This window comes from Amblyomma mixtum, chromosome 1, assembly GCF_055824585.1.
Source record: "Amblyomma mixtum isolate Tamu chromosome 1, ASM5582458v1, whole genome shotgun sequence".
NCBI lineage: Eukaryota > Metazoa > Arthropoda > Arachnida > Ixodida > Ixodidae > Amblyomma > Amblyomma mixtum.
In genome coordinates this window covers 49,403,683-49,427,782 of record NC_143012.1, presented here as the reverse complement: position 1 = coordinate 49,427,782, position 24,100 = coordinate 49,403,683, and the positions used below count along the sequence as shown (strand labels likewise).

At 43.6% G+C, this 24,100-nt stretch overlaps 1 protein-coding gene across 1 annotated transcript; it reads left to right on the top strand.

The window, feature by feature from the left end:
* The first annotated feature begins 101 nt into the window (after positions 1-101).
* LOC149366291 (cytochrome P450 3A31-like) lies at positions 102-23,049 on the top strand. The gene is made up of 14 exons (XM_089570133.1): positions 102-204; positions 942-1,047; positions 1,935-1,987; positions 2,842-2,938; positions 3,794-3,919; positions 6,717-6,960; positions 9,847-9,974; positions 11,646-11,736; positions 12,600-12,669; positions 15,136-15,244; positions 15,947-16,035; positions 19,033-19,173; positions 21,786-21,951; positions 22,963-23,049. The coding sequence occupies exons 1-14, from the start codon at positions 152-154 to the stop codon at positions 23,047-23,049; spliced, it is 1,560 nt and encodes a 519-aa protein (XP_089426259.1). The 5' UTR covers positions 102-151.
* Positions 23,050-24,100: the final 1,051 nt, after the last annotated feature.

Here is a 24,100-nt window from a genome sequence, read left to right as displayed (position 1 = left end):
TCCGCCATCTGCTGTTGAAGCTTGTTTATCGGTGCTGCACCTGTTGGGAGCTAAAAGCCGGAGTCTAGACTCCATCTGCCTCGCGTGCAGATGAGTCTCGCTTGTCACAACTGCCGCGCGTCGTTCTGAAAGCAGTCCATTCGCATTGTTGATGGGTCCAGCGGGCCTTGCACTACTAGCCGTCCTCGTCTCGCTCGTGGCATGGTAAGCTTTAAATTCAGCTCAGTCCGCGGACGTTATACGTTGAGACTAGGAAATGCGAGCCAGCTCTATGAATTCATTGCGCCATCTACGCTTCGTTGTATGGTTAAGGATTTCCTGCAAACTGAATAATATAGTAATATATGTATTTAATTTTTGCCTATTGCTCTGCATCGTTCTCTATGGAATTTTCAAGTGAATGGTTCGATGCTAAGAACTTGACGCTGATCCAGCTTCATGTGTGAGCGGTACCACCGATTCAGGAAGGTGCTCCTGGAGCCCAAGACAGTTTCTTCAACAATCTAAATGAAAAATTTTTATTGTTGGAGACCGCGCTGATCTGTTTTCAACACAGAATTGGTAATGCATGTATAATAAGATTTCCGTTTTATATAAACATGATGAACTGCCCGAAAGTTTTACTGAGGCCAGAAGACTGAAAAGCTATATAGAACGTAGTATGAGTTATCTCCATGGCCGGTGAGTGCTTATGTTGTTATAAATATAAAAATTCAGGCAGTCGGCATTCAATCGAAAGTGCTTTTCCGTGCAGCGGTTTCCGCGAGTGCAATGAAAAGGTGAATATATTTAGTTATGCCAGATCTTCTGCGCTACGTCTAGCTCAAGTAAGCTCAAAATAGTAGATAGCTGCGTTCCTTTCAGTTGCAATTCAGTCTTGAAGTTTACGCTGCTCAATAATTCTACGTACTGTTGGTTTCATTTTCGGACAATCTTCCCAGGTTCTGCGCACAACGGGCATGGAAGTTTTCTTTGTTCAAAAGACTTGGAATACCTGGTCCTTCTCCAAGCTTTATATATGGCAACCTTGAGGAATTGCTTGGCAAGGTAATTATGTTATCACTTCTCTTAAGGCGACAGCCGGTTCACTGTTGTTTTTAAACAAGTACCAATTAACCTAACAACTGTAGAAGAACTGCAGATTGGGCCAGTTGGTGTAGGTTCATAGTGATGGTTCAACAGCGCAAACACACACAGACCAAGAAGGAGAGCAGACACACACAGACACACACACAGACACATGTGCGGCTCATGGAGCACGCTAATTCTTTAAAGAACAAGGAAACAAACCTAGCAAAGCATTGTTTCACATGCAAATGCACGCCGTTTTTTGGTGATACTGATGTGTTGTTTCGTCATTCTGACCAGCGCACTAGAGAAATTGCTGAAGCCTTTCACATTAAAAGGAAAGATAAAGGGTGCGTGAGTGCGCCATCTGTAACATTATCTGTAAGGGAAATGAAAATGCTACACAGTGGATAGTGGTTCTGTGGATACACACGTGCTTTTAAAGCGGTTTTTACCTTTTTTAGTACTATGAGATTGTTGACATTGCGCATGTGCGCTGTTTTTTCATGTGTGTTGTTTTCGTGTGTGTATATAATGACATGCTTCTTCCTAACAAAAAAATCAGTTGTAAGTTCAGCGCTGTGTGTGTCTGCTCTCCTTCTTGGTCTGTGTGTGTTTGCGCTGTTGAACCATCACTATTAACCTAACAAGCAGTCAATTTTTTTTATCGCTACTACGTTTCGAGACTTCGTTTGCTTTTCAAACATGGTTACTTGCCCAATTATTTGAATGAAATGAAAGAAAGTGTTTTAGAAAGGAGGCGTCCTTAGTACGAACAGAATCGCATTGTCCTCCTCTTGTGAAGTTACAACAGTTAATTTGCTGTCTTATTTAGAGGCAGGCTCATGTTGGTGTCTTTTTTGCAGGGAATGGGTGCCACGTTCGATGATTGGACAACGAAGTACGGCGACATTGTTGGGTAATTATCTTTTTTTGTTTACTGGTTACATCTTTGCAGGCACAATTTTACTCAAGCATGTGGATAGCATGCATTTTTAACTTTGTTATTCAACAAAAGCGCAGGAGACATCGCCTTTAAAGGGCACCAAAGAAATAAAGCATAGCACACGACGTTCCTATAAAGACTACCCTCGGGCGTGAATTTTTATTTGACAGTCGTCCGCGTAGCCTTATTACCAGTAATATTTAAAAAAAACAAGAATACTTATATTGTCCCCAAAAGTAACACAAAGCAAAATGGAACTTAGATGACGAAGTTTTGCAGAGTAAGCCTTGTTCGCAAAATATATAATGGGTGAATTGTGCTTGCCTGTCGCTGAAAGAAATTTCGAATATTCTAAGATGCAGATGAATTTCGTAAAGCAAGTTTAACTTGGTATAAGAACTCATCGAAACCTCCAACACACGAAGGTTTTCGTATGCGACAGCTGTTAGGTAACATACCAAACAAAAAAATTTCGTTCTGATTTGATGAAACACGTTTCTCTGTGAGCAGCTCATATTGAGAAGCACACAGATAAGGGTAATAAGTCAAAATTATATGCGGTTTCATACATTCGATAGCAGGATTTGGGAAGTCTTGACGACAGAGAGAATAAGCTTTGAGACGATTTTATCATTAGTTGCGGACTCTTCCTGCAATAATTACCTTCATACCACTACTTCGTTACAGCTGTATCTATTAAATATTGTAAAGGGAAGTGTTTCTATCATGAAAAGTTGTAGAGTGAAGTACATACCTGAAAAGCTGCCTCGGCAGGTGTAACCTGTTTACTATGTCACAGAGAACAAAAATCCCCCTCGTCTTTCCAGGTATTTTCATGGGTCCATTCCGGCGGTGCTCACAAGTGACCCAGAAATGATTAAGCAGGTCTTTGTCAAGGACGGAAAAACAATCACCGAAAGACAGGTAGGAAAATCAAGGAACGGCGGAATTAATTTTATTGCGGCGTAGAATGAGGTACGCACCACCGACCATGAGGTCAGTACTCAAGAGAAGACAAAACAAAATGACGGTGTTGATGAGACAAAAAGCACCCTAAAATTTCAAAATATGAACACAGGTAAAGAATGGAAACCAAGTCTTTACCACTTAAAAAATTACTGGACCTCCAATGAATATTTTCGGAATATGGATGCTGTACGTAAGGTCACTTTATAAATGACTGATAAAGGAAGCAAGGCCCATATAAATTAAAAACTTACACTTTTTGTCTTTTTTTACTTATGTGTGAGCCCTGCATTAGATACGCCTGCAGCAGAACAGCCTGCTTGGAAGAAATGATCCCAGATGTGTTGAGATACTGATATCAATAATAGATAAAAAAGGATTGGTTGTGAATAGATGTGCGAAGTATAATTGAAATTACATAGCGTTAAAAAGTTGCTGCAGGCAAACAATGAAAATCCAAGATAACATTTTGGACAGTCCGTTTGTAGATTTCAGTTCATACCCACCGTAATGGTTAAGGTTAAGTAGCTATTAAAATAGCCTGTTCAGCCAGCTCTAGCGCTTTTCAGCGATCTTTCGCACTAAGATTTCCGTGAACGAAGCCTGCAGAAGTTCTCGGGAGCGCTATTCTCAGCCACATCAAAGAGAGTCAGCCGCGGGCTGTTAATGCTGAGTTTTATCACCCTCTTCATCTGTCGTGGCAGATGTGGTAGGTTTTGCAAAAAGGCTGCAAAAATTTAAAAATTAGGAAAAAAACAGCTATTTCCATGCTATTTCAGAGAGATTGTCACGAGTCGTCCGGCGTCTTTGCAGGTTTTCACGTTGGTCACAAAGCCCCTGCTCCTCAACCAAGTGCGGCTTACGAGAGTGTTTGGACATGACTGGAAGGAGCTCCGTGGACTAATCTCGCCGGCATTCAAGGGTTCCTACATGAAACAGGTTCGTATGACGCTATTGTTTCTCTTACCATGCAAAAGCAGAAGCAGCTAACCTATCTAATACCACAGGTGAAAGTTTTCTATTGTCTAAAAAGATTTTGCTGTAATGTTTTGCGATCGGGATTAAACTTCAAGGAACAGCAATAGGATTTTTCGTAATATTGTGCGCCACATGCAGTAGCGACCAAGCCAGTTATGTTACTACAATAAACTGCTTCGCAATAGTACAGAAAAATCTGTCGTGACGACCGGGCGATAAAAAAATGTAATTTCGGACGGGCTGTGTCGTATTTTTAGTCAGAGTACCAAAGAACGATATACAAGTTCGCACAAAAAAAAAATCTTTGCGGGAACAAACATGCTAAATAAATAGCTGCACATGTTTTCAGCTAACAGCTAAAAGGCAGGAAGCCATGCGGCATTACCCGTTTGGGTTTCGTAAAGCCCTGCCCGAAGCCCTGCAGCGGCTGTTTTTCTTCTAGTGTGCCCCAAAAATGACACAGAAATTTAATGAGCTCCGCAACAGGCACGCTAAGTGCAGAAGTTGTAATGAACTGACGCAGCTGCTGTACTTTACCTTCCGTATAGCACACGAATGTTGTTGTTGCGGCTGAGAGAAGGATGAAAAGGAAAGTGCACAGGCCTACCACCGCTGCCACGTGCAGACAGAAGAGAGTTGAAAGATAGGAGGAAAGAGAGAAAAGACGTGCGTCGCAACAACCGCGTCCGCCGAAGCGGACGCTGGCTGAAAAAACAGATAAGCAGCCGTAGCCTCGGCCTTCCCACAGAAGCCAGCTGGCATTGGCATTTTGTTTTCGACAGCTTGCATTTCGCAGCTGGCTGGGTCCCTCTTTTGGGTACACGTTGGGTACACGTGGGTACACGTGTGGTGTGTACCCACGTGTGGTGTGTACACACCACACGTGAACGTTACGTGGTACAAGCGTTTTCAAGATTGCATTACTTCACTTATCAAATTTTTTAACATCATGCGTACCAAAGACTTGAAGGCGACAACGTAGGCCAGTTGGTGTAACTCACACAGAGCCTAAGGAGGAAAAACACAAACGACGGTAAATGAAGAACACAGCTGCGTTTCGCTGGAGCCGAAACGCAAGAGGCGCCCGTGTGCTGTGCGATGTCAGTGCACGTCAAAGATCCCCAGGTGGTAGAAATTATTCCGGAGACCTCCACTACGGCACCTCTTTCACTCTTCTTTCACTCCTACCTCCATCTCTTCCCTTAAGGCGTGGTTCAGGTGTCCGCCGAGATAGGTGAGACAGATACTGGGCCATTTCATTTTCTCAAAAACCAATTTTAGCAGAGTGGACTGGCCTGTTACTGGTGGTCAGTATTTCGCTGATTCCATATGCTCTTAGTTACATCTGGAGCTGAGTGGCTGCTATGTAAAGCGGTCGAGGGTTCAAATGTAACTGAGGGAACTTTTATTAAAAAAGCCCCAAGCTTGACTCGTGTCCTTGAAGCAGTAACTCACCCTTTGCACCGACGGAAACGGCAATTGATTTTAAGTAAAAGAAGCCACTGAATTTTCTCTTTGAACACACGCGCAGCAATAAGACCAGGTTTAGGTTAAGTTGAAGCATTTTTGAAGAATAAAATAGCGAACTCTGTGCACACCTTTTGAGGCCATATATCTACCAAGGTCAGGTTGTCACCGCGGACCCGAAACAGAAGTATTAAATAACTAGGTGAATAAGACTGAGTTGCACTGCATTCTACAGACTTGCACGGGAGTAACGTCAGTACACCAATATCCCTCAATATAAACATATATAACAAAACTACCTTACAAGCACTCACTTATGCGGCAGAAACTTGGAGACTAACGAAAACAGTTAAGCTTAAGTTAAAGGCAACGAATCGATCTGTGGAAAGGAAGATGATAGGTGTAGCGTTAGGAAACAAGACGAGAACAAAGTGGGCCAAGAAATGAACACGAGACTGTAATATCCTAATAAAAACTGGAAGAAAAAAAATGCGCTTAGGTAGTGCATGTAATGCGGAAGCAAGATAACAGTTGATCGTCAACGGACTTGATGCCAAGAGAAAGGAAGCTTAACAGGGTGGGGCAGAAAGTCAGTCGGGCGGAGAAGATTTGGAAGTTTGCCAAAATATGGCGGGCGAAACTGGCACAGAAAAGTGTTATTTCGAGACATATGGAAGAGGCGTGCAGAGTGCGTAGTTAGTCTTATGCTAATTTTGAAGATGATGGTATTTCCAGATGTTGTAAAGCAAGACATCTAAGGCAGCGCACACATTTGATGTTTTACTTTTACCAAAAGCATTCATTTTCATCCAGTCCTTGCCCCGCCGCGGTGGCTCAGTGGTTACGGCGCTCGGCTGCTGACCCGAAAGACGCGGGTTCGATCCCGGCCACGGCGGTCGAATTTTGATGGAGGCAAAATTCTAGAGGCCCGTGTACTGTGCGATGTTAAAGACCCCCAGGTGCTCGAAATTTCCGAAGCCCTTCACTACGGCGTCCCTCATAGCCTGAGTCGCTTTGGGACGTTAAAGTCCATAAACCAAACCATCATCCAGTCCTCGCCAACTGTTGTTGAACGTCATACAAGGAAGTACTATGGTGATGAACTGCGCACACGAACTAAGTGCTGAAGGAGGAGAGAATGTTTCAGTAACGCCTTTCGAGCAGTTACGTGGTTTGCTGTAATTGTCGCTTTGCCCATCTAAACGAGAAAAAGTTTAACAAAACACGTAAGACATAACGTGTTAGAAAGGAACTGAAGTAGATGGGGCCAATTTTCTCTTCCTCTTCGCAGGCTGTGGTGATAATGAAAGATCGTGCCAGCCTATTTTCGGACATGATCGGGGTGGCCGCGGCAAAGCAGGACGGTGTAGTCAACATGCACGACCACGTGCTTCGCCTGGCAATGGACGTAGCCATGGGGGTGTTTCACGGCACCCGTACCGACGTGCAGCGAGGCGACGAGGCGGCCTGCAAGCTTCTCCTCAAGTGCCGGCAGTGCACCGGCATGTTCGGCGAGAGCAAGATGGTGCTCATCAGTAAGGGGTGATCTCTATTTACAAGTTTCGATGTGGGTAGTGTGATCCCTAATGACAGGTTTCACATGAGCCGCTGGTATAAAATTATTGGAATATGGAGTCCGAAAGATGAAAGAAAAACATATGGAAATCAATATGTTTTCTGTGCAGTGTCTATAAGCATTTCTGTCGCAGTAATACTTTGCAATATTCTTTTTTTCCACAAGTTCTGGATTGGAATCGCCTGCATCTATCAGTCACAGCCCAGCGCCCCATAGAAAAATTTATTACCCTCGCTGAGAGCTCTGTACATTTATTCCTCTCATCATAACCTTGCTCATATTCTTGTAATACAGTGCTCTTCTCAGTGTAGTTATTGTACTCAAGTGCCATCATCAGTTTTATGACACCATTGCTTTATTTATTATTGCCATTTGTATTCCATAATTTGCCTTTATTTTCTACTCTTAAAAAAAATTAGCACTCAACCTGCATTTGTATGTTTTGCCCTCGCCTGCAAAAATCCGAAGAAGGCATTGATAGTATTCCGAAATATATAATTCCACATAATTTCTATGCAATTTCTATACAGTCTACATGACGTCATATGGAGTCCGTAAGTTTTCCTGTCTTTATACAGTCCATGCCGACTCCTGTCTTTTGTGTGCCTTCCGTGTCCTCGTTTCTTGCGCCATTTCCAGTTTCTTTCAACTTCAATATATGGGCTTTGCATCAGAGGTGAACTTACCAGGGTCCTAGTTTGTTTCTGCACATAACCATCTGTATGTAAACATCATTTAAAAAAGCTTTTGCCTCTGACCAAGTCCGAGCTTTTATATGTGCGCTATGCCGAAGACCGAAAGGCTGTATTCTCGTCTTTGGTGGAGGGATAACTTGTTGCGGGGATCTTAGCCAAAAAGTATAATTCTGTAGTACAGCATTCATCATTAACTGACAATAATAAAATACCAAGCACCCACGGCCTATCGTTAGCGTGGTTGCAGTAAAGGCGTTCCAAATGTATTGATGTTGACCCCGCACATGAGGTGTCTCTCTACAAAAACTGGCGGTCTACTTCAATGCGAAATAGTTAGAGTGTCTGTCTGACCGGGTACATCGCATCCTAACTAGCATGCGGCCACTGATCCGCCGCGATCATGAGGCCTGATTTCAGGAACATATCGCATCGGAGGTCTTATGGATTATTCTCAACAATTAGTACGCCCCCATGTAAGCTGGGCTGTGTGAGTTTTTTGTTCATTCTTTGCCCGGAATCTCACCTGCTACAGTAAACGCGGCACTGTCAATTAACAACAGGTGAGGCTTGGCTATCTGGGCTGTGTAAGGATGAAACAGAATGTAGTCTCAGCTACAGAGGCGTAGGATCATAGCAGAATCCTCGGGAGGCACGGTGTGGGAAGCCTCAATTATCATTTGCGAACATGCTGTCAACCTGAAAAACGGCGAGCATAAAAACAAGATGCATGAGCTCATATCCCCCAACGTTCATCGTAACACGACGAGCTATAGAATAATAAAATTTTTATTTACATTCTTCACCATTTTATGTTTGGTTTATGGCTTATGGCTTATGGTTCATGATTTATGGGTGTTTACGTTCCAGAGCAACTCAGGCTATGAGGAATGCCGTAGTGAAGGGCTCCAATTTTTATATTGGTATTTCCGTGCAATAATGAACAGGGCTGTTGAGAGTTCTGCTTCATATTTGTTCCATATGGCCGCGACTTCAAAAGCAGTGTTATTAGTGTTTTTTATTAGACTTTTATTTATATTCACTTATTTCCCACTCCTATCGCCTTCAAAAATCTACACTCCGGTGTTTGACTGCAACCTGCTTTATGGAGCGGATGTCAGATAGCGGCAATTTTTTCGCATCAAAGCAATATCCAGGTAATTTTTTTTCACATTCAGAGATATCCAGGTAATAGAGCATGAGAAGCTGGAACTTTTCTGTTCTAGAGACACTGATCAGATTTCAGCACTAAGCTTTTATGCCTATAATGCATCGACAGGCATTATTATCATGGAGCCCTAGCGGTACGGTGGGTTAAGTCTCGAGCACCAGGCATATTATGATTGGATGCCGCACAACAGAGCCTCGCTACCGGCAGGCGCGACCGATAACAGCGCCTCCAATCAGCATATGGCTAGTCCCAAAGTTCTCAAAAAATCTTTACATTCTCAGCAAAGGCGGACGTATGGTTCCAAAGCTTTTCTTCCTCTCTGCTTTTGTCGCAAGACATAAAATCTACGCAAAACGCGCGCTTCCGCGTGCTTAGCTGAAATCACTCTCCAGGAGTCGTTTCCTAACTGAAAGGTTCTGTATGAGCAGCTCGTATGGAATTATGGGAATAAGAAGTTCATAAGATAAAAGGAAATATATGGACATCCATCTATATCTTGTCTGTGCAGTGTCCATAAGCACTCCACATAATTTCTTTACGACTTCAATAGAGTGTACATGAAGTCATGTGGAGTTCACAAGTTTCCCTACCACTCTCTATACAGTCGACTCCATATGCCTTGTACGAACTCCAAACACTTCTTATGGATTCGCATGGAATTACGAAACTCGTCATACGGAAAGTTTCAGTAGGGTCGAGCAAAGGTGGACAGTGACTACATTTGTCTTTTCTAGATTCCTTCTAAGAATGATCTCCTTAGAGTAGATGCAGCATGCGCCGTGCTCCGCATCTTCATTGTGAAGGCGCAAAGTTTGGATGAGTGAGATTTGCGTATTGGCGCCAGCACAGCCAACGGTCACCAAAGGTGACACGCGGCTGCTGTGCAGGTCAAACTCGAAATGGACAGATGTGCTTTTGTCTGATTTGTTTTAACGTGCTACGCTTAAAAGAACGCAAATTGCGGTTTATGTTCTTCGTGCAGATTCCATCTCAGAGCTACCATTTCTTTTCAAGCCACTGCTGAAATACGGCTTGTCACGAGGTGTTCCCATGGACACTGTACTTGCGTATTTTGGCCCTCTTTTCGAAGAACGACGAAGGATGAATGGGGTGAGTATCTTATTCACTGCAATGGATAAGATCAGTGGTTGTGATCATGGGTTGTGGAAATGTTAGGGGAGAAGAAGGATATTTAAATCAAGCAGTTTAGTGGAAATTCGTATCCATATCATGAACTTGTTATTAAAAAGCGATTATTCGTTATAATATATATTTCGTGCATGTTCTTATTATACCTAATACACTGAGTCATGATCAGAGAGCTCTGCGTGTCAGCTTGAAACAACAGACATTAGTAATAAAATTATAGAGGGTGATTAGGAGTATAGTTACCCTAAAAGAGCTGGCAAGAGTTCCTAATGCATGAAGGCTATATAGACTTGTATTTGAGATCACATTTTAAACCCTTCGGCCTGTGATTGTCTCCTGCCTGAGTGGCAAGCTAATTGGCTTGTGGAGACACTCAGTAATTTAACAATTAAAGCAAAGTAACGTTACGGGGCCTAACGACATCGTAATTGAAATCAAGAAGAAGAAATCGGCGGGCCTTGTAATTCGAAGGCATGATAACCGCTGGTTTTTAAGGGTAATGGAGTGGATTCTAAGAGAAGGCAAGCGTAGCGGGGTGTGGCAGAAAGTTAGGTGGGCGGATGAGATCAAGAAGTTAGTGGGGATACGGTGACCGCAACTGTAAAAGGACAAGATTAGTTGGAGATACATGGAAGAGGCCTTAGCCCTTGCAGTGGGCGTAGTCAGGCTGATGATGATGATGATGATAATAGCGCCTATTTGTTTCCTCTCCCTTATATTAGTTGTTTCTCTATCGCACTTCAGTAAATTTCTATAACGCAGTACCAATTTGTACAAACATCATCATGAGTGAAAAAGGCTGCTTTACATTTGCTGGCAGCACCTGCCAGCGCAAAGCAGTGGCGCAATGCTTAACCGCTGCACCACTGCGACAGGAGGGGTATGAGGACTCGCAGGGATCTATGAATGTAGATTGACCGTTTCTGCATATGAGAGAATTACCTCCTACTCTATTGCGTCTTACCCTTAAGGCGAAGTTTAAGTGTGCCCTTCAATTTTTTTTGTAGTTTTGTGTATCACAATGGAGAATTAGTTGTGTGAATATTTTAGATAGACGGAAACTTTGCCGAGAATGAAAGAAAAGACCACATGCCGCCTCCTGTGGAAGCCATATTCGCAACACCCGCATGCTTGTGCAGGGCTGGCACCTTCAGCATTCGAGTTTTATTGTTCTGCATGCGGCCAATTCTTGAATGTTAACAAGCAGCAGCACTTACGGTGTGTGAGTATATTCTACATATGCCCTTGCTAGCAGGGTTCCGCTGGTGAACACTCTTCGGCAAGGAACAAAAATATACTCAGAAGAACAAGCAGACAGGGAAACAACTCCAGTCTTGGCGTAATAGCTAGGGCTCTGCAAACAATATCAGGAGGTTGTGGGTTCTTATCCCACCGGGCGCATGTGGCTATAGTTTTTACGATTTGTGTGAAACTTGTTTCAATCTCAGATCATTAGTCACCTCATTTTATAGAATATTCAACACCACCATAACTGAGTACAATTTTATATGGTTTCAATTGTTTCAATGACTGCTGCCTTCTTCGTCCATCTGTCCTGTGCAGTCCCTCACTTTCCCACCCCAGTGTTCAAACAAGAAATGTACAAAATTACTGTATTTCTTCCTGGCATAGGCCAAAAAAGCGGATCTCTTACAAATTCTACTGAATGCTGAATCCGAAGACAGTCCACGAATTAATTTTGATCCAGTGAACGAAAGCAAAGGTGAGTTCACAGTTCGGTCTCCTTAGGAATGAAGGAAATTGAAGTTTGGTGGCCAACGTTTAAGTACACTGAATATTTAGCCACATGCTGTTTTTCTGAATGTACTACTGCGTTTTGGGAGCGCTTTTCGTGAAAACTGGTATCTCGCATGAAATATTTCACCGAAAGCGGTGAGTTTAAAAGAGTACACACGGACAGCGCTTGCAGCATGAAGTGGCACTTTGCTTGCAGCAATGTTAATGAAGAAAAATTTAAAATAGCTTGAGTGCATAATGCATTGACAGCTCTCAGGGGATACGAATTCTGATCGCAAGCGAGAAATACTTAGGCGGCAATGGGGAAGCGCCGAAAAAGATTAAAAACACCGTCATCGACGTGTTCCACTTCATCACTGTCACCCACGTCTTCTAGCATTTCCTGCCATGTGCTTTAATCTCCACCATTATTCTCCATCATGTAGTTTGTATTTCCGCTTATTTCAGTCGTTCTTCGCTGAATAAGTTGGCAATGAGCCGTTTGCGGCGCTGTATGTGTGTGCGTGGGGGGGGGGGGGGGGGAGTGAGTTCTGAACCGATCATGTCCATAGCGATCTTGTGTAAAAAGAAATAACGTTGAAACATGCTTAAATCGCGGCATTTAAGCACTGTATTTTAAATTCTGTTATATCCTGCAATACACATCAACAGCTCTACGGCCCTTCAGGAATGCCTTATCGCTAATCTGACGTTTTCGGCGACCTGAAATTCCATCAAATTCATCACAGTAGTGTTAAAAACGTTTTTTCACTTTTGTGTTGGCATGTTGTTTGTGCTACGTTTTTAGTGTGACAAACGCATGCGTTTTATCACTTGCCTTTTAAGCAGAGGACAAGAAGGTGCATCTAACATGCCGCACACGAACACTGGCGAACGGCACCCTATTCATTATTGCTGCGTGAGTACCTTTTTTATCGCTCTATTATGTAGTATATCAGATGCACTTTTCCCTTCTCGGTTCAAGTAACATCGCTCATACCAGTTAAGACCTGCAGGAAAAAAATTACATTGAAAAAAAATCCTTTGCTATCGTTGGCTATGTCCGTTACTAGTTTTTTGCTTACCGCACTGCGTTGCTTTTAACATTGTTCGTGAGGTTTGTACTACAGCAACAAAACATCTGGGCAGCACAACTAGCCGTGGACGCGGCTCAGTCCTTATGGCACTCGGCTGCTGATCCGAACGACGCAGGTTTGATCCCGGCCATGGTGGTATTATTTCGAGGGAGGTAAAATGTTGAAGGCCCTTATACTGAGTGACGTCTGTGAAATAACTCCAGGTGGTCGAAATTATACGGCGCCCTCCACTACGGCGTTATTCATAGCCTGCATCGCTTTCGGGCTTAAAGGAAGCAAAACTTTAAGGCTTCAATGAAGGTAGTGGACACTTGCTCAGGAGCAGAAAAGCGTTCTGGTTTTCTCCGTTTGGCGGTTTATTGACGACGCACTGATTTAACAATGTTTACAGCAAGTGGTCTTTATGTCACTTTGATTATTGTCTATTAGAGCAGAAACCAAAAAATCAAATCCATCACTACATGCTGCCTGTATAATTCGCGGATTCCGTAATGCATAATATTAATATAAAATTCTACTATGTATGATTTTTTTTGAGGCTGTAGGGCTCATTAGTTAAGAAGTCCCATGGCTAAAGGGAAAAAAAAACGTTGTAAGCTCTGCGAAAGCCAGGAGGTAAAATTTGCGGGTTGAGCTTCGGAGAATCGCGAGAATTAAGTCAAGCGCAAAAACGTTACAGTCCAGCTGTCAAGACTGATTCATATCTCTATTTCAGGAATGGCTCCAAATGAGTCCTCAATTCGTTACTTTTGTTTCGTAGTGAAGCCTGTTATCTGTCCGAAATGAACATTTTTATAAAAAAAGGGGATTAAGGTACAGTTGAGCGACCTGACCATTGTATTTCAAACAAGCTCGAGTCCCAGTAAAAAAAAAAGCTGTCTTGTGGGCAGCTGCACAGAAAAGCGTAGCTTCCGATTGTTACATCGTTTAGGTTCAGGTTTACCCCGCTGTGGTGGCTCAGTGGTTACGGCGCTCGGCTGCTGACCCGAAAGACGCGGGTTCGATTCCGGCCGCGGCGGCTGAATTTCGATGAAGGCGAAATTCTAGAGACCCGTGTACTGTGCGATGTTAGTGCACGTTAAAGAATCCCAGGTTGTCGAAATTTCCGGAGCCCTTCACCACGCGTCCCTCATAGCCTGTGTGGCTTTGGGACGTTAAACACCAATAAACCAATAAACATCGTAAATTGTCATGCATGCAGAAATTTACAAATGGCAACGGATATATACAGCTGCCATCCGTGGTACACGTCTTTAACACCGTGAATATTATATTTTGATGCTGTATAAAGGCCTGCTGCTGAGATCGTAGTAAGTAGTACCCGTAAGTAGTAAGTAGTACCCCATAAGTAGTAGCCCATAAGTAGTACCCGTAAGTAGTACCCCGTGAAGGTAATACGCACTTCTCTCGGTGGTTCTTCGCAATCCTCAAAGTGTTCAGAACCAGGCCTGCTTCGCTGCATGCCGCATAACTAGTTGCTGCACTGCACGGTGACAGACGCCAATAACATTCTGGAGCGCTCAGAGGTTATTTACTGCTGGCCTGTTGTTACTGCCACCAAGATCGTGCCATAAAAGAGGACCAGATGCATTTAACATACACGTGCTGAATGATACGTGTACCTCCTGGTTGTACTGTTCCTCAAGGAAAGCAGCAGGAAGCAGCTGTAGGAGAACTGCTGGGTCGGATTCCAGAGGACGATGTGACAGCTCCACTGGCCAAGGTATAACCAACAGCTGTGGGCATGTAAAATTCCAGTGGTCTTGGAGAACAAAAAATCAGCATTACAGCAGCCATACCAATCCGTGCTATATGGTACTATCTGAGGAAAAAATCAGTAAAAATTAAACCTTGTTGGGCTGACATTGGGCTGACGCCAAAGTGTAATATCACACCGCAGTCAGTGACGCGCTAAGTTTACAATACAAGGTGATAGTTCGGACTAGTGGGTATGCGTTGTGTTCCATAGCGCAGCAAGAACTCAGTAGCGGTTGTGTTTGTCCCCTGAGTTCTTGCTGCGCTATGGAACATAGTTTAGAGTACAAAGAAATTGATATGCGCATCTTTGGCAGTCAAACAGTTTTTTTTAATGAACGAACAGTAGGGGCGCTCCGTGTTCTACAGCGTCATGTGCAAACAAGATATTGCGTCTCGAAGGGTTGTCTGCTTTATAAGACTTCATGGGGTTTACCTCGAAAAGTCGAGGTTTACTTCTCTGAAGACAGCCATACTTCAACGTGGGTCACTCGAAGCATACAATAATAAACTTTTAAAACATCTTCTTCCAGGATTGATGCAGTTGCTACACCACTGACGTTTGCCACCTACCTCCTGGCAATGCATCAAGATGTTCAAGATCGCCTTAGAAAAGAAGTTCGGGAAACAATTGAGAAAGATGTGAGTTAACGCCTCTTTGTTCCTGACTATCTATTCTCTGTGACGATTATGCCTCACCACATATCTGCAACCAAAGTTCTGAGCAGGAATAACGTATTTTAAACAGTCCTATGTCATTTACTGCTTCATCATTGGCTCAAAGAAAGCAAAGAACCGAGAATGTTTTTAAAACCTAGTTCATGATTGTCGACACGCCTTCTATATGAGGCCATGCGGTCTGCTAAGCACCGAAAGGGGTTTTGTTTTTTGTGGGTTGTTATATCGTATGCCCTAACTCATGCTGCTCCTAGAAAGAATTTGAAATATGTCGACATCACAACATGCACCTAAACTTGTTTCCTGGATTGTCGACACTAACAAAGAACCCAAAATTTAAGCGAGCGTGAACCGAAAATGTAGAAATCGATCCTTAAATTTTGTAGCTGGAAGCGAAACCAATAGCGTGTTAGTTCGCTGTTACCGCCGCACTAAATCTCTGAGAAGAGTTTTCTAATGGCGACTCTAATAACTAACTTGATATAAAAATACTCCAGCATAACAGACCACTTTATACTTCTTCCTTTTCACCAATTACTAATTCCGAACACTATACTAAATATTTAATTATGCCGACAAGTTTACAGTGGTAAAGCACAAGTTTTGTATGACGGCATGAAATATTTAATGCAATGAAGACGGGCTGTTGCCTTTTTTCGTGCGCAGGGAGAGTTAACGTACGACAACATATGCGGAATGGAATATCTTGGTCAGGTGATATCAGAAGCCCTACGGATGTACCCTTCACTTCATGGGTAAGGCGTTTTAAAACAAATTCTGACTGCGGAACCATAAGAAGGCATTGAACCTATGTTCCTCTGCTGCGATAGTGTACGGTGTACCTAAGAAACTAAGTCTGCTTAAAAATTATCTTCTAGGCGCTCAATAAGAACTACATGGACTACATTTGTTTATTTTTTCTTTCTTATCAGCAATATTTTCTGGGTTAGAGCCCGCGATTTTCGTGTTCTTAACCAGAGTTTGTGCATCGCTTTCATTCTGCTCCTATATTTCTGTATTTGTATTGTATTTCCGTGTTTACAGGGGATATTTGCTTGCTACAACTATGCACCCCCCCCCCTCTCCTCTGTAATGCCTGAAATGGGCTTCCAGAGTATTTTGGTTCAGTTTGGTTTAGGGGGTTTAACGTCCCAAACCAACGGAGGCTATGTGGGACGCTGTAGTAGAGGGCTCCAGAAATTTCTAACAGCTGGGTATGCGATATGGTACGTGAATATTTTAGGCTGTCCTGGATAAAAATATCCTCAGCAGTTCTCACGACTGCCTTCAGCGAAAGGCAAGGACCCTGCTCTTCCTCTACGGCTTCCCTTCTCACCCCGCGGCCTTCCTGATCTAGCTGTATTTTTACGTCGTAACTACGCAAGAAAGCACCCGTAACGAAAGATACCCTAAACGCACTGCAGTTGTGCGATCTACGTGGTGTGCAGGGCCATTTCAGTTGGCTGATTTGTTTATGGCACGCAAATTTGCAGTTTGCGGCCTAAATGAGATTACATTTGAAACTAAAGGGGGGGGGGGGGGGGGGAGTGGTTACTTCAGGGTACAGAAGGGACATAAATGTCTGGTATTGAAATATAAGAACCCGAGGCTGCATTTGTAATCAGAGAAGGTTTTTGCCCGGTAAAATGGCAAGGTTGCGGCTCTTGAAGGAGTATAGACAGTTTTTCGTTGCTTGTATCCTTTTTTGAAAGGGTGCGTAAGACTTAATTATCAAGGGTCACCACAAGCTCTTCGTTTACGACCGCTAAAAAATTTCAATTCGAATTTTTTCTCTCAGCAGTTCCGGCTTCGATTTCAAGAGCAGAGAGGTGGCTGTAACATCCATGATTGATCCAGGTTATTGGAAGCTTGAGAAAAACTGCGATAAAATCGCAGCTCCTTCACTCGTTTTGTTCCTGCTCTTAGGGTAGGCTGGCATAAAAGTTGCAGTGAATTAAAACAACGAAGCGGCAATCATGACGCCGTTCTTAATATGCTACATGTGGTGTGTACGCACCTTTGACGTCATAGCCATCATTTGGCAGTTGAAATCGAAACTAAAAAAGTTGAAGGAAGAAATTTCGTTATAACTTGTCCATGTAAACTATTGTCTTACGCATTATTACAGCTAATAAGAACCTGGAACCAAAATTTCGTGTCTACACTGCAGATTCGGTTTCCCACGTCTTGCTCGCAAACGCGAATTTTCGCCCATAAAGAAATAAACAAATAAGGAGCAGTGGCTACAACGTCACCAAGTCTTCTGGCTTTGCTTTCTTTCTTTATTTGCGCCGTCAGGAAAGCAGCGAGGCAAAAAGAAGTCCTCATCTCATACCTGCATGGCCTAGTTAATTACGTCTCTCGGCTGCTGGAGGCGAAATTTCGAGGCCCGTGCAATGCGCGATGTCAGTGCACCTTGACGAACCCCAGGTGGTAGAAATATCCGGAGCCCTTGACTACGGCGTACCCCATAGTCTGAGTCGCTTTGGAATGTTAAACTCCCATAGTATTATTAGCCTCAGAAGTACAGAAAAGCTTAATGCTCCTTAACGCTGTTCAAGTAGTGAAGATTAAGCCAGCCTAGGCAATCAACTTCCATGCATATTTAATCGCAATTCGTTCTTTGCTTTTATTTTAAGTAGCAGTCAGTAGCTTAGTGCTTAAGGCCCAAGTGAGCTGGTGTGAAGGGGCACAGATGACTACCGCTTCCAATTGTCGTACTTAGAAAAAGATCATTTTCTGGCTCTTTCTTAGTAGGTGAACGTTTGTCGCGCAGTAAAAAAGGAATAAGAAATGACTTTGGTTGAAAAATTTCTCTGAAAACTTTTTCCGCCACTCGACACAAGCTGCTAAGTCCACACCGAGAAGGACTGGTTGTAACTGTGTTCAAGTTTAGACGCATTTAGCATACCGTGTACCCTGTTACCGTTACCGGGAGCCTGCCCGCCCGCCTCCAGCGCGAAAGCGCTGATTGGTCCCGTTGCGGCAGGCGATCGCGGAGCTTCCGGGTACGTGGCGCCCCCTGGCGCCGTCAACGTGATCTACGCTTGAGCGGTAATGCTGCACGGTTTGCCAACACTCCGGTGACACTAAAACGGTGCATGGTATGCCAAACGCGTTTAACAACAGTTCAGCGTAGCCTCTGGGATCCGAATCTATCACTATGTCAACGCGCCCATTTAGCTTTCCGAAATCGGCCGGAGATGGCGGCACTTGTATTCTGCTATTTGGCCTTGTCTACCTCATAAGAGCTCCGTTTTCAGTGGCAGCGGTCACTGTCCTTGGCATGGAGGGAAAAAAAAACTGAGGAGGGAGCGTCCGGCGACAGCATTGAAGTCTCGTCATTAGAAGCAAAAATATAGTAAAAAGAACACAGTCGGTCCCCTTGGATTACGCCGCGTGATAGCGTGCGGTAACATCTAGCCTTACAGCACGCATGCGCGGACTAGCGTGGCAAACTGACTGTAGATCAATCTCCTTGCTGCAGACGCCCGCGCCACGGGCAGAGCAGACGTGCTAACTAAAACATACCAGCACCTAAACAAAAAGGACTGACTGGGAGAGCGAAAAACGGGGGAGAGAGCGGCTTCACGAGCACTTGGCTTGCGAAGGCTGGCTGCTTAGCGTCGCGCTCCCTCTCCAATTTTTTTTTCCTCCATGGTCCTTGGACAGGGGTCGTCTGTCGACACTGGTCAACAGGGTACCTTTAGGTTGGCTCTGAACGGTTTACGACATGATATTTTTTTTTGCAGATTTGTTCAGCGTGCCTGTGACGAAGATTACGAGTACAAAGGCATTCGTTTTCCAAAGGACACTGTCATAGGAGTGCCAGTGCTCAGGATGCACTACGACCCAAGATTTTGGAGCGAGCCAGAGAAATTCGATCCCGACAGGTACGCTGTCATCCGTCATATAGCATATACGAGCCTAGGCTTACGGCTATAGATGCAACGAAAATCCCGTGCGGAAGTAGAAAGACGCAGGGCAGCGCTGTCCGGTGATCTTTTTCTCCTGGTGGTTTCTTCTGGTTTGAGTATATAAACCCTATAAGAAAAGCCACATTTTAAGGTCCATGAATATTTATGTTCACTGCGACGCACCTTTGCACTGGGTCCGCCTTTCAACTACGCACTGCAAACTTCTCAAAGCTGTGCCCACTCTCCGATATCTGACTTTGTTGTAGTCACAACAATGACGAAATACGTTGACATACTTCTTGGGGATGTAATTTTGTTGTGTTTTGCAAAGCAAATTTGGGAGCTCATAACAGTGCATTTCGTAACTGTTGTTTTCGCCCAGTTCATTGCAGTGCACTCAAAAGATAAAATTGCGCTTGTTCCTCAAGGAAATAACCTGCAATCGTAGCCTAGAAAAATAACAGTTTCAGACCTTAATAGCAACAGCAACTGACGCAATGACACATAGAACTTGTATTTATTACAACGAAGCTCCTTTTTGATATTTGATATTTGTTGAAATATTGGCTAGAAAAAGACTTACGATGGGAAAATGTGCCGAGCGTTAGCTATAGATGACATCCCATCGGTTAAAGCGTGTTAGAAGATAGGAGCGAAGTTATTATTAATGCTGGAGCATTATATGGCTCTGTCGTGTCAGCAAAGAGTGCCGGCAGATTTGACCGCACAATTATGCCGTTCTCTGAAGATGTGTAAATGTGAGATTGTGAGTGTGGCATAAAATATTGCTCTGAGAAAATTTTCAATTATGAGGTCTAATTAGTTAATTAATTAAACGCGCGAAAACACACGTAGACGTCAAAGTAGCCTTGGATGTCAACATAGTACATGGGCGTCAGAACAGCCACGGACGTCGATATAGTATGTGGACGTTTTGCTTTCGCATTCCTTCAATGCGGGTCGCCGCACTGATTTCAAAGTTTTTCAGTCACTGCATTTTTAGCACGCAAGAAATAGGTAAACAAAATAACTGAAACTAGTGGGAATACGCAAGGATCTGCGAGCTCCTGCAATATTACTTTCCTATGCGCTTTTATTTGAGCGTTTCTGCAGAAGAGAAGAAGCTTAATTTGGAGAAATTCGAAAGAAAAGTAAAATTATTGTTTTCAGGGGTGGGGGGGGGGGGGGGCGCTGAAACCAATTTCTGAAAGTAGAATATGTCGCCATTAAGTTATTACATTGGCAAAATAATTGTTATGATAAAACTTAACGCCTTCCGATGGTTGATAGCAGTGTGGTACTCGGAACGAACAGTTTTCGTTGGAGTTCCTATGGAATGACATAAGCTCCAGGAATAAATAAATAATGAAAAACCATGCCATTAAAAAATTCAGGCTGAAAAGATAGGGAAGAGATTTTTCGCCATTTTAAGCTTATCGCTTATAAAAATACGCCAATATCAGGGCGCCTCTTACTAAGCGGAAGCAACCAGGTGAACACACTACTAGGGGCTACAGACAGCTTTAGCTTGTCAACTCACCATCACTTTAGCACTCAGGGTTTTTTTTATAAGGATCTCAGGGCCATCAGGGCACGTGAGTTATTTGTTCCCAAGGATTGGGAAACGAATGCCATTATCCAAAGCAAGCCGTGTGATAGTAGTAATTGGAAAATAAATGACCAAGCCATCTTCAGCTGAGTGGGCTGAAGTGCGCCATGACTGCTTCGGTATATGAAGGAAACGCAACCCAAAATAGAGGGGGATGAACTATCGGTTTTCTCACGAAAAATGGAGAAACATGTTTTGCATTTATATCATAATACCTAAATTGTATTGAGCCTTCTAAGTCAACTTTCGCACTTCGAAAGCAGCGGCCGGATAGACGCGCAGTTGCACGTGAATAACCCACAGAAGAAATTTGTATAGCTGTCGTCTGGTGGCAGAAGGAGGCGCTTCTTGCTGAGTATCTCGGAATTGCGCAGTAACACAGAACTATTTGAGACGGTTCAAAACTTGCCATCAGCAAGCCGATCCTCTTTTAGCCAGGAACAGCCCGGCATGCACAAATTATGTAGAAGACTGAAATTTCCCGCACACCTAACAAAATGTTTTGCAGCGGATAATCTTTCATAGTACCCCACATTAAATATAGGTACCTCATTTGCCGAACGTAACCGAGCAACAGGTTTTTTGCTCTTGAACCGTATAACGGAGCCTTTACGGCACCTCCAGAAACAGAAAGCTATTAAAACGTGAGAACAAGGGTTCACCTTCCTTTGCACAGATTCAGAGATTAAGGGCTGCCATAAGTTCGTGGCTAGGCTGCTGAGAAACAAACCACCATTGCCCGGTTACTTTTGGCAAAGGCGCTACATGACAGTCTAGTAAACTGTGGATGACGATTTTAAGAGTAAAATCTCAAATTACATACTGGAAATTGGTATAGTACGTAGCATAGTATTATTGTTGTAGGTATTCATTACAGCCAAATATTTGCACTACTTTTTGCGAATACGTAGCGCTGCGAAAGCCGTAGAGTATGTGGAGAGTTTCCCCCAACTGTTCTGTTTTCTCACTGCCTACACAGATTCAGCAGTGAAAACAAGCATAAAATAACGCCGATGGCGTACCTACCCTTCGGTGCTGGGCCCAGGAATTGCATCGCATCGCGCTACTCCGAGCTCATTATGAGGGTCACTCTGGCTACGCTTGTCTCTCGGCATATGTTGACCCCAAGTGAAGACGAACCAAAGGTAAGGAATGATTCAATAGAGTACCGACCCTTTTATTGGCACTTTCTGCCACTTACGAGATTGCATGTCAACTGATCCTTCTCACTTTTACTCCCTGGGACCCACATTTATCATTTCTAAGCACTTTCCAACACACAATCACTCACTCAGCGGTAGCGTTTCGTTTATGCTATGCGTCCATCAATCCTCTTCATTTCCTACACGTGTTACCAATGATTATTCTAGCACACTCCATTCATACTTACCTTCCTCACTGACCAGTTCGTATTCTCCTTCATTAACTAATAACACCACTCCGCTAATGGCGGCGTCAAACTTTTGTCTACTACTACACATTCAATTACTTTATTCCAGTGAGCCCTCATTTCCCTGCTAGCTCCCATAGCTGTTCATTTTTTCCGTTAAACGATCACTCACGCCTAATGAAACAGGACATATACCCTTCCTCGGTCATTAATCGATCGTTCTGTCACCCAACGCTTGAGCACTTCCAGATCAATTTTTGCCAGCTTACACGCTCAGTGATTACCGTGCATTTTGGCTCACTGTTTTCTGCACTAATATTTAGCAAAGCGTTTAGCATGCCTGCTCATTTTTTCGCTTGGGCTTGGATTATTGCGTATTTTATGCACCAGGTTATCCTGACGATGAGTCACGCCTGAAATAACACACTCCATCATTTATTCGCTCCAGCTCCACCTACACGATCCACTGATTTACTTTTACGCCCACTTATTTTTGTTCCCGGTTGACATATATACTCTCCTGGCGCTTTCTTTCCCTTATTTAAATAACACAACATATAAAATGACTTATACACCATTTCAGGAAGAAATATACCAAGAAAAGATTGTCATATTTTGAGCAATTAATTTTTCCTTGTGTGCAGTTGAAATTACAAGATTGCGAAAACATTTACGCTCATAATCAGCGCACCAACGAAGTAAGAAGGATAAGGAATGTAAAATAATAATAAACTGACCATTCTGTATTTATACCCCACTTTTTCAGACGACGGGTAGCTTTCGCGCCAGCTTCATCCTGCTGGTCCCGGACAAGGGTATTTGGCTGCGAGCCGAGAAGCTTCCTACACCGTAATACCACTCCGAAACCTCTCACATGCTCGAACATACTCGCTTCAGCAACCAATATCCACGACGAAGACTACCCTGGTTACCTAACATCGCTCCCAGGCCGTACCTGCATATTTAGAAAAAATAAAACTGTGTTCGGTTATGTACACATCTGCTCTGCGCTGCCTAGGTTCTTTGGAGGCTTCAGTGAATGAGCTTATTTTTTATTCACAGATCATTCCTCAGTGTGTTTTAGCATTCTTGAGAGCAAAGAGAGCAAAAATATATAACTCGCCCCCGTGTGATCTATACGGCATCCGAGCCGACTCTGCGGCTCACAAGAGCTGACTTTATTGCTTATATTTACAAGTTTTAGACGCGGAAACTAGACGCCAACTACGTACAGTCTAGCCCGTTTATAACGAAGCCACTTATAGCGAAATAGCGGTTATAACGAAGGGATTTCAATTTCCCATTCCCATTTTTGCATTTTCAATACATTTTGGGTCCGGCTTTAATGAAGTAAATAAGAGCGCATCAGCGGATATAACGAAGAGATTTAATACCAACCGAAAAATAATCTGCCAATCAACACATTTTTGCGTCCTTGAGGCGATTTTTTCCGCGAAAATAAGAGCAAAATTCGGCTGACGGCGTCCTTTCGTGGCGTCGTCTGCTCTCCTGCGGAGCGAAAGGTTGCTTCACTGCATCGCATGGCACGCCGGTCTCGTGTTGCGCCGTCCTTGAACGGCGTCACGGCGTAGAGCGGTAGAGCACGCCGCGCAGGGGAAAAACGTAAAAAAGAACAGAGACGATTTTTTTTTTTCGATGACGTCGCAGAGGGCGGCCGTCTTGGCCAATCGCGGTTCTCTATTTCTCCCAGGTATGCCGATGTTTGCCGATGTTTGCATCGGTATGCCGATGTTTGCATTTTTTTTTCGTAGTCCGCATATTACGAAATAGCGGATATAGCGAAGTGATTTCCGATTCCCGCCGACTTCGTTATAACCGGGCTTGACTGTATTTAAAAAAAAACTTTCGCTTTTTTTTAACGGCAGTTAATTTGAATTTTACAG

Coding starts and splice junctions, on each gene's coding strand:
- LOC149366291 (XM_089570133.1), top strand. CDS start 152: ATGGGTCCAGCGGGCCTTGCACTACTAGCCGTCCTCGTCTCGCTCGTG. Junction 11,737..12,599: donor TCCAGTGAACGAAAGCAAAG/GTGAGTTCACAG, acceptor CCTTTTAAGCAG/AGGACAAGAAGGTGCATCTA. Junction 16,036..19,032: donor ATGTACCCTTCACTTCATGG/GTAAGGCGTTTT, acceptor TTTTTTTTGCAG/ATTTGTTCAGCGTGCCTGTG.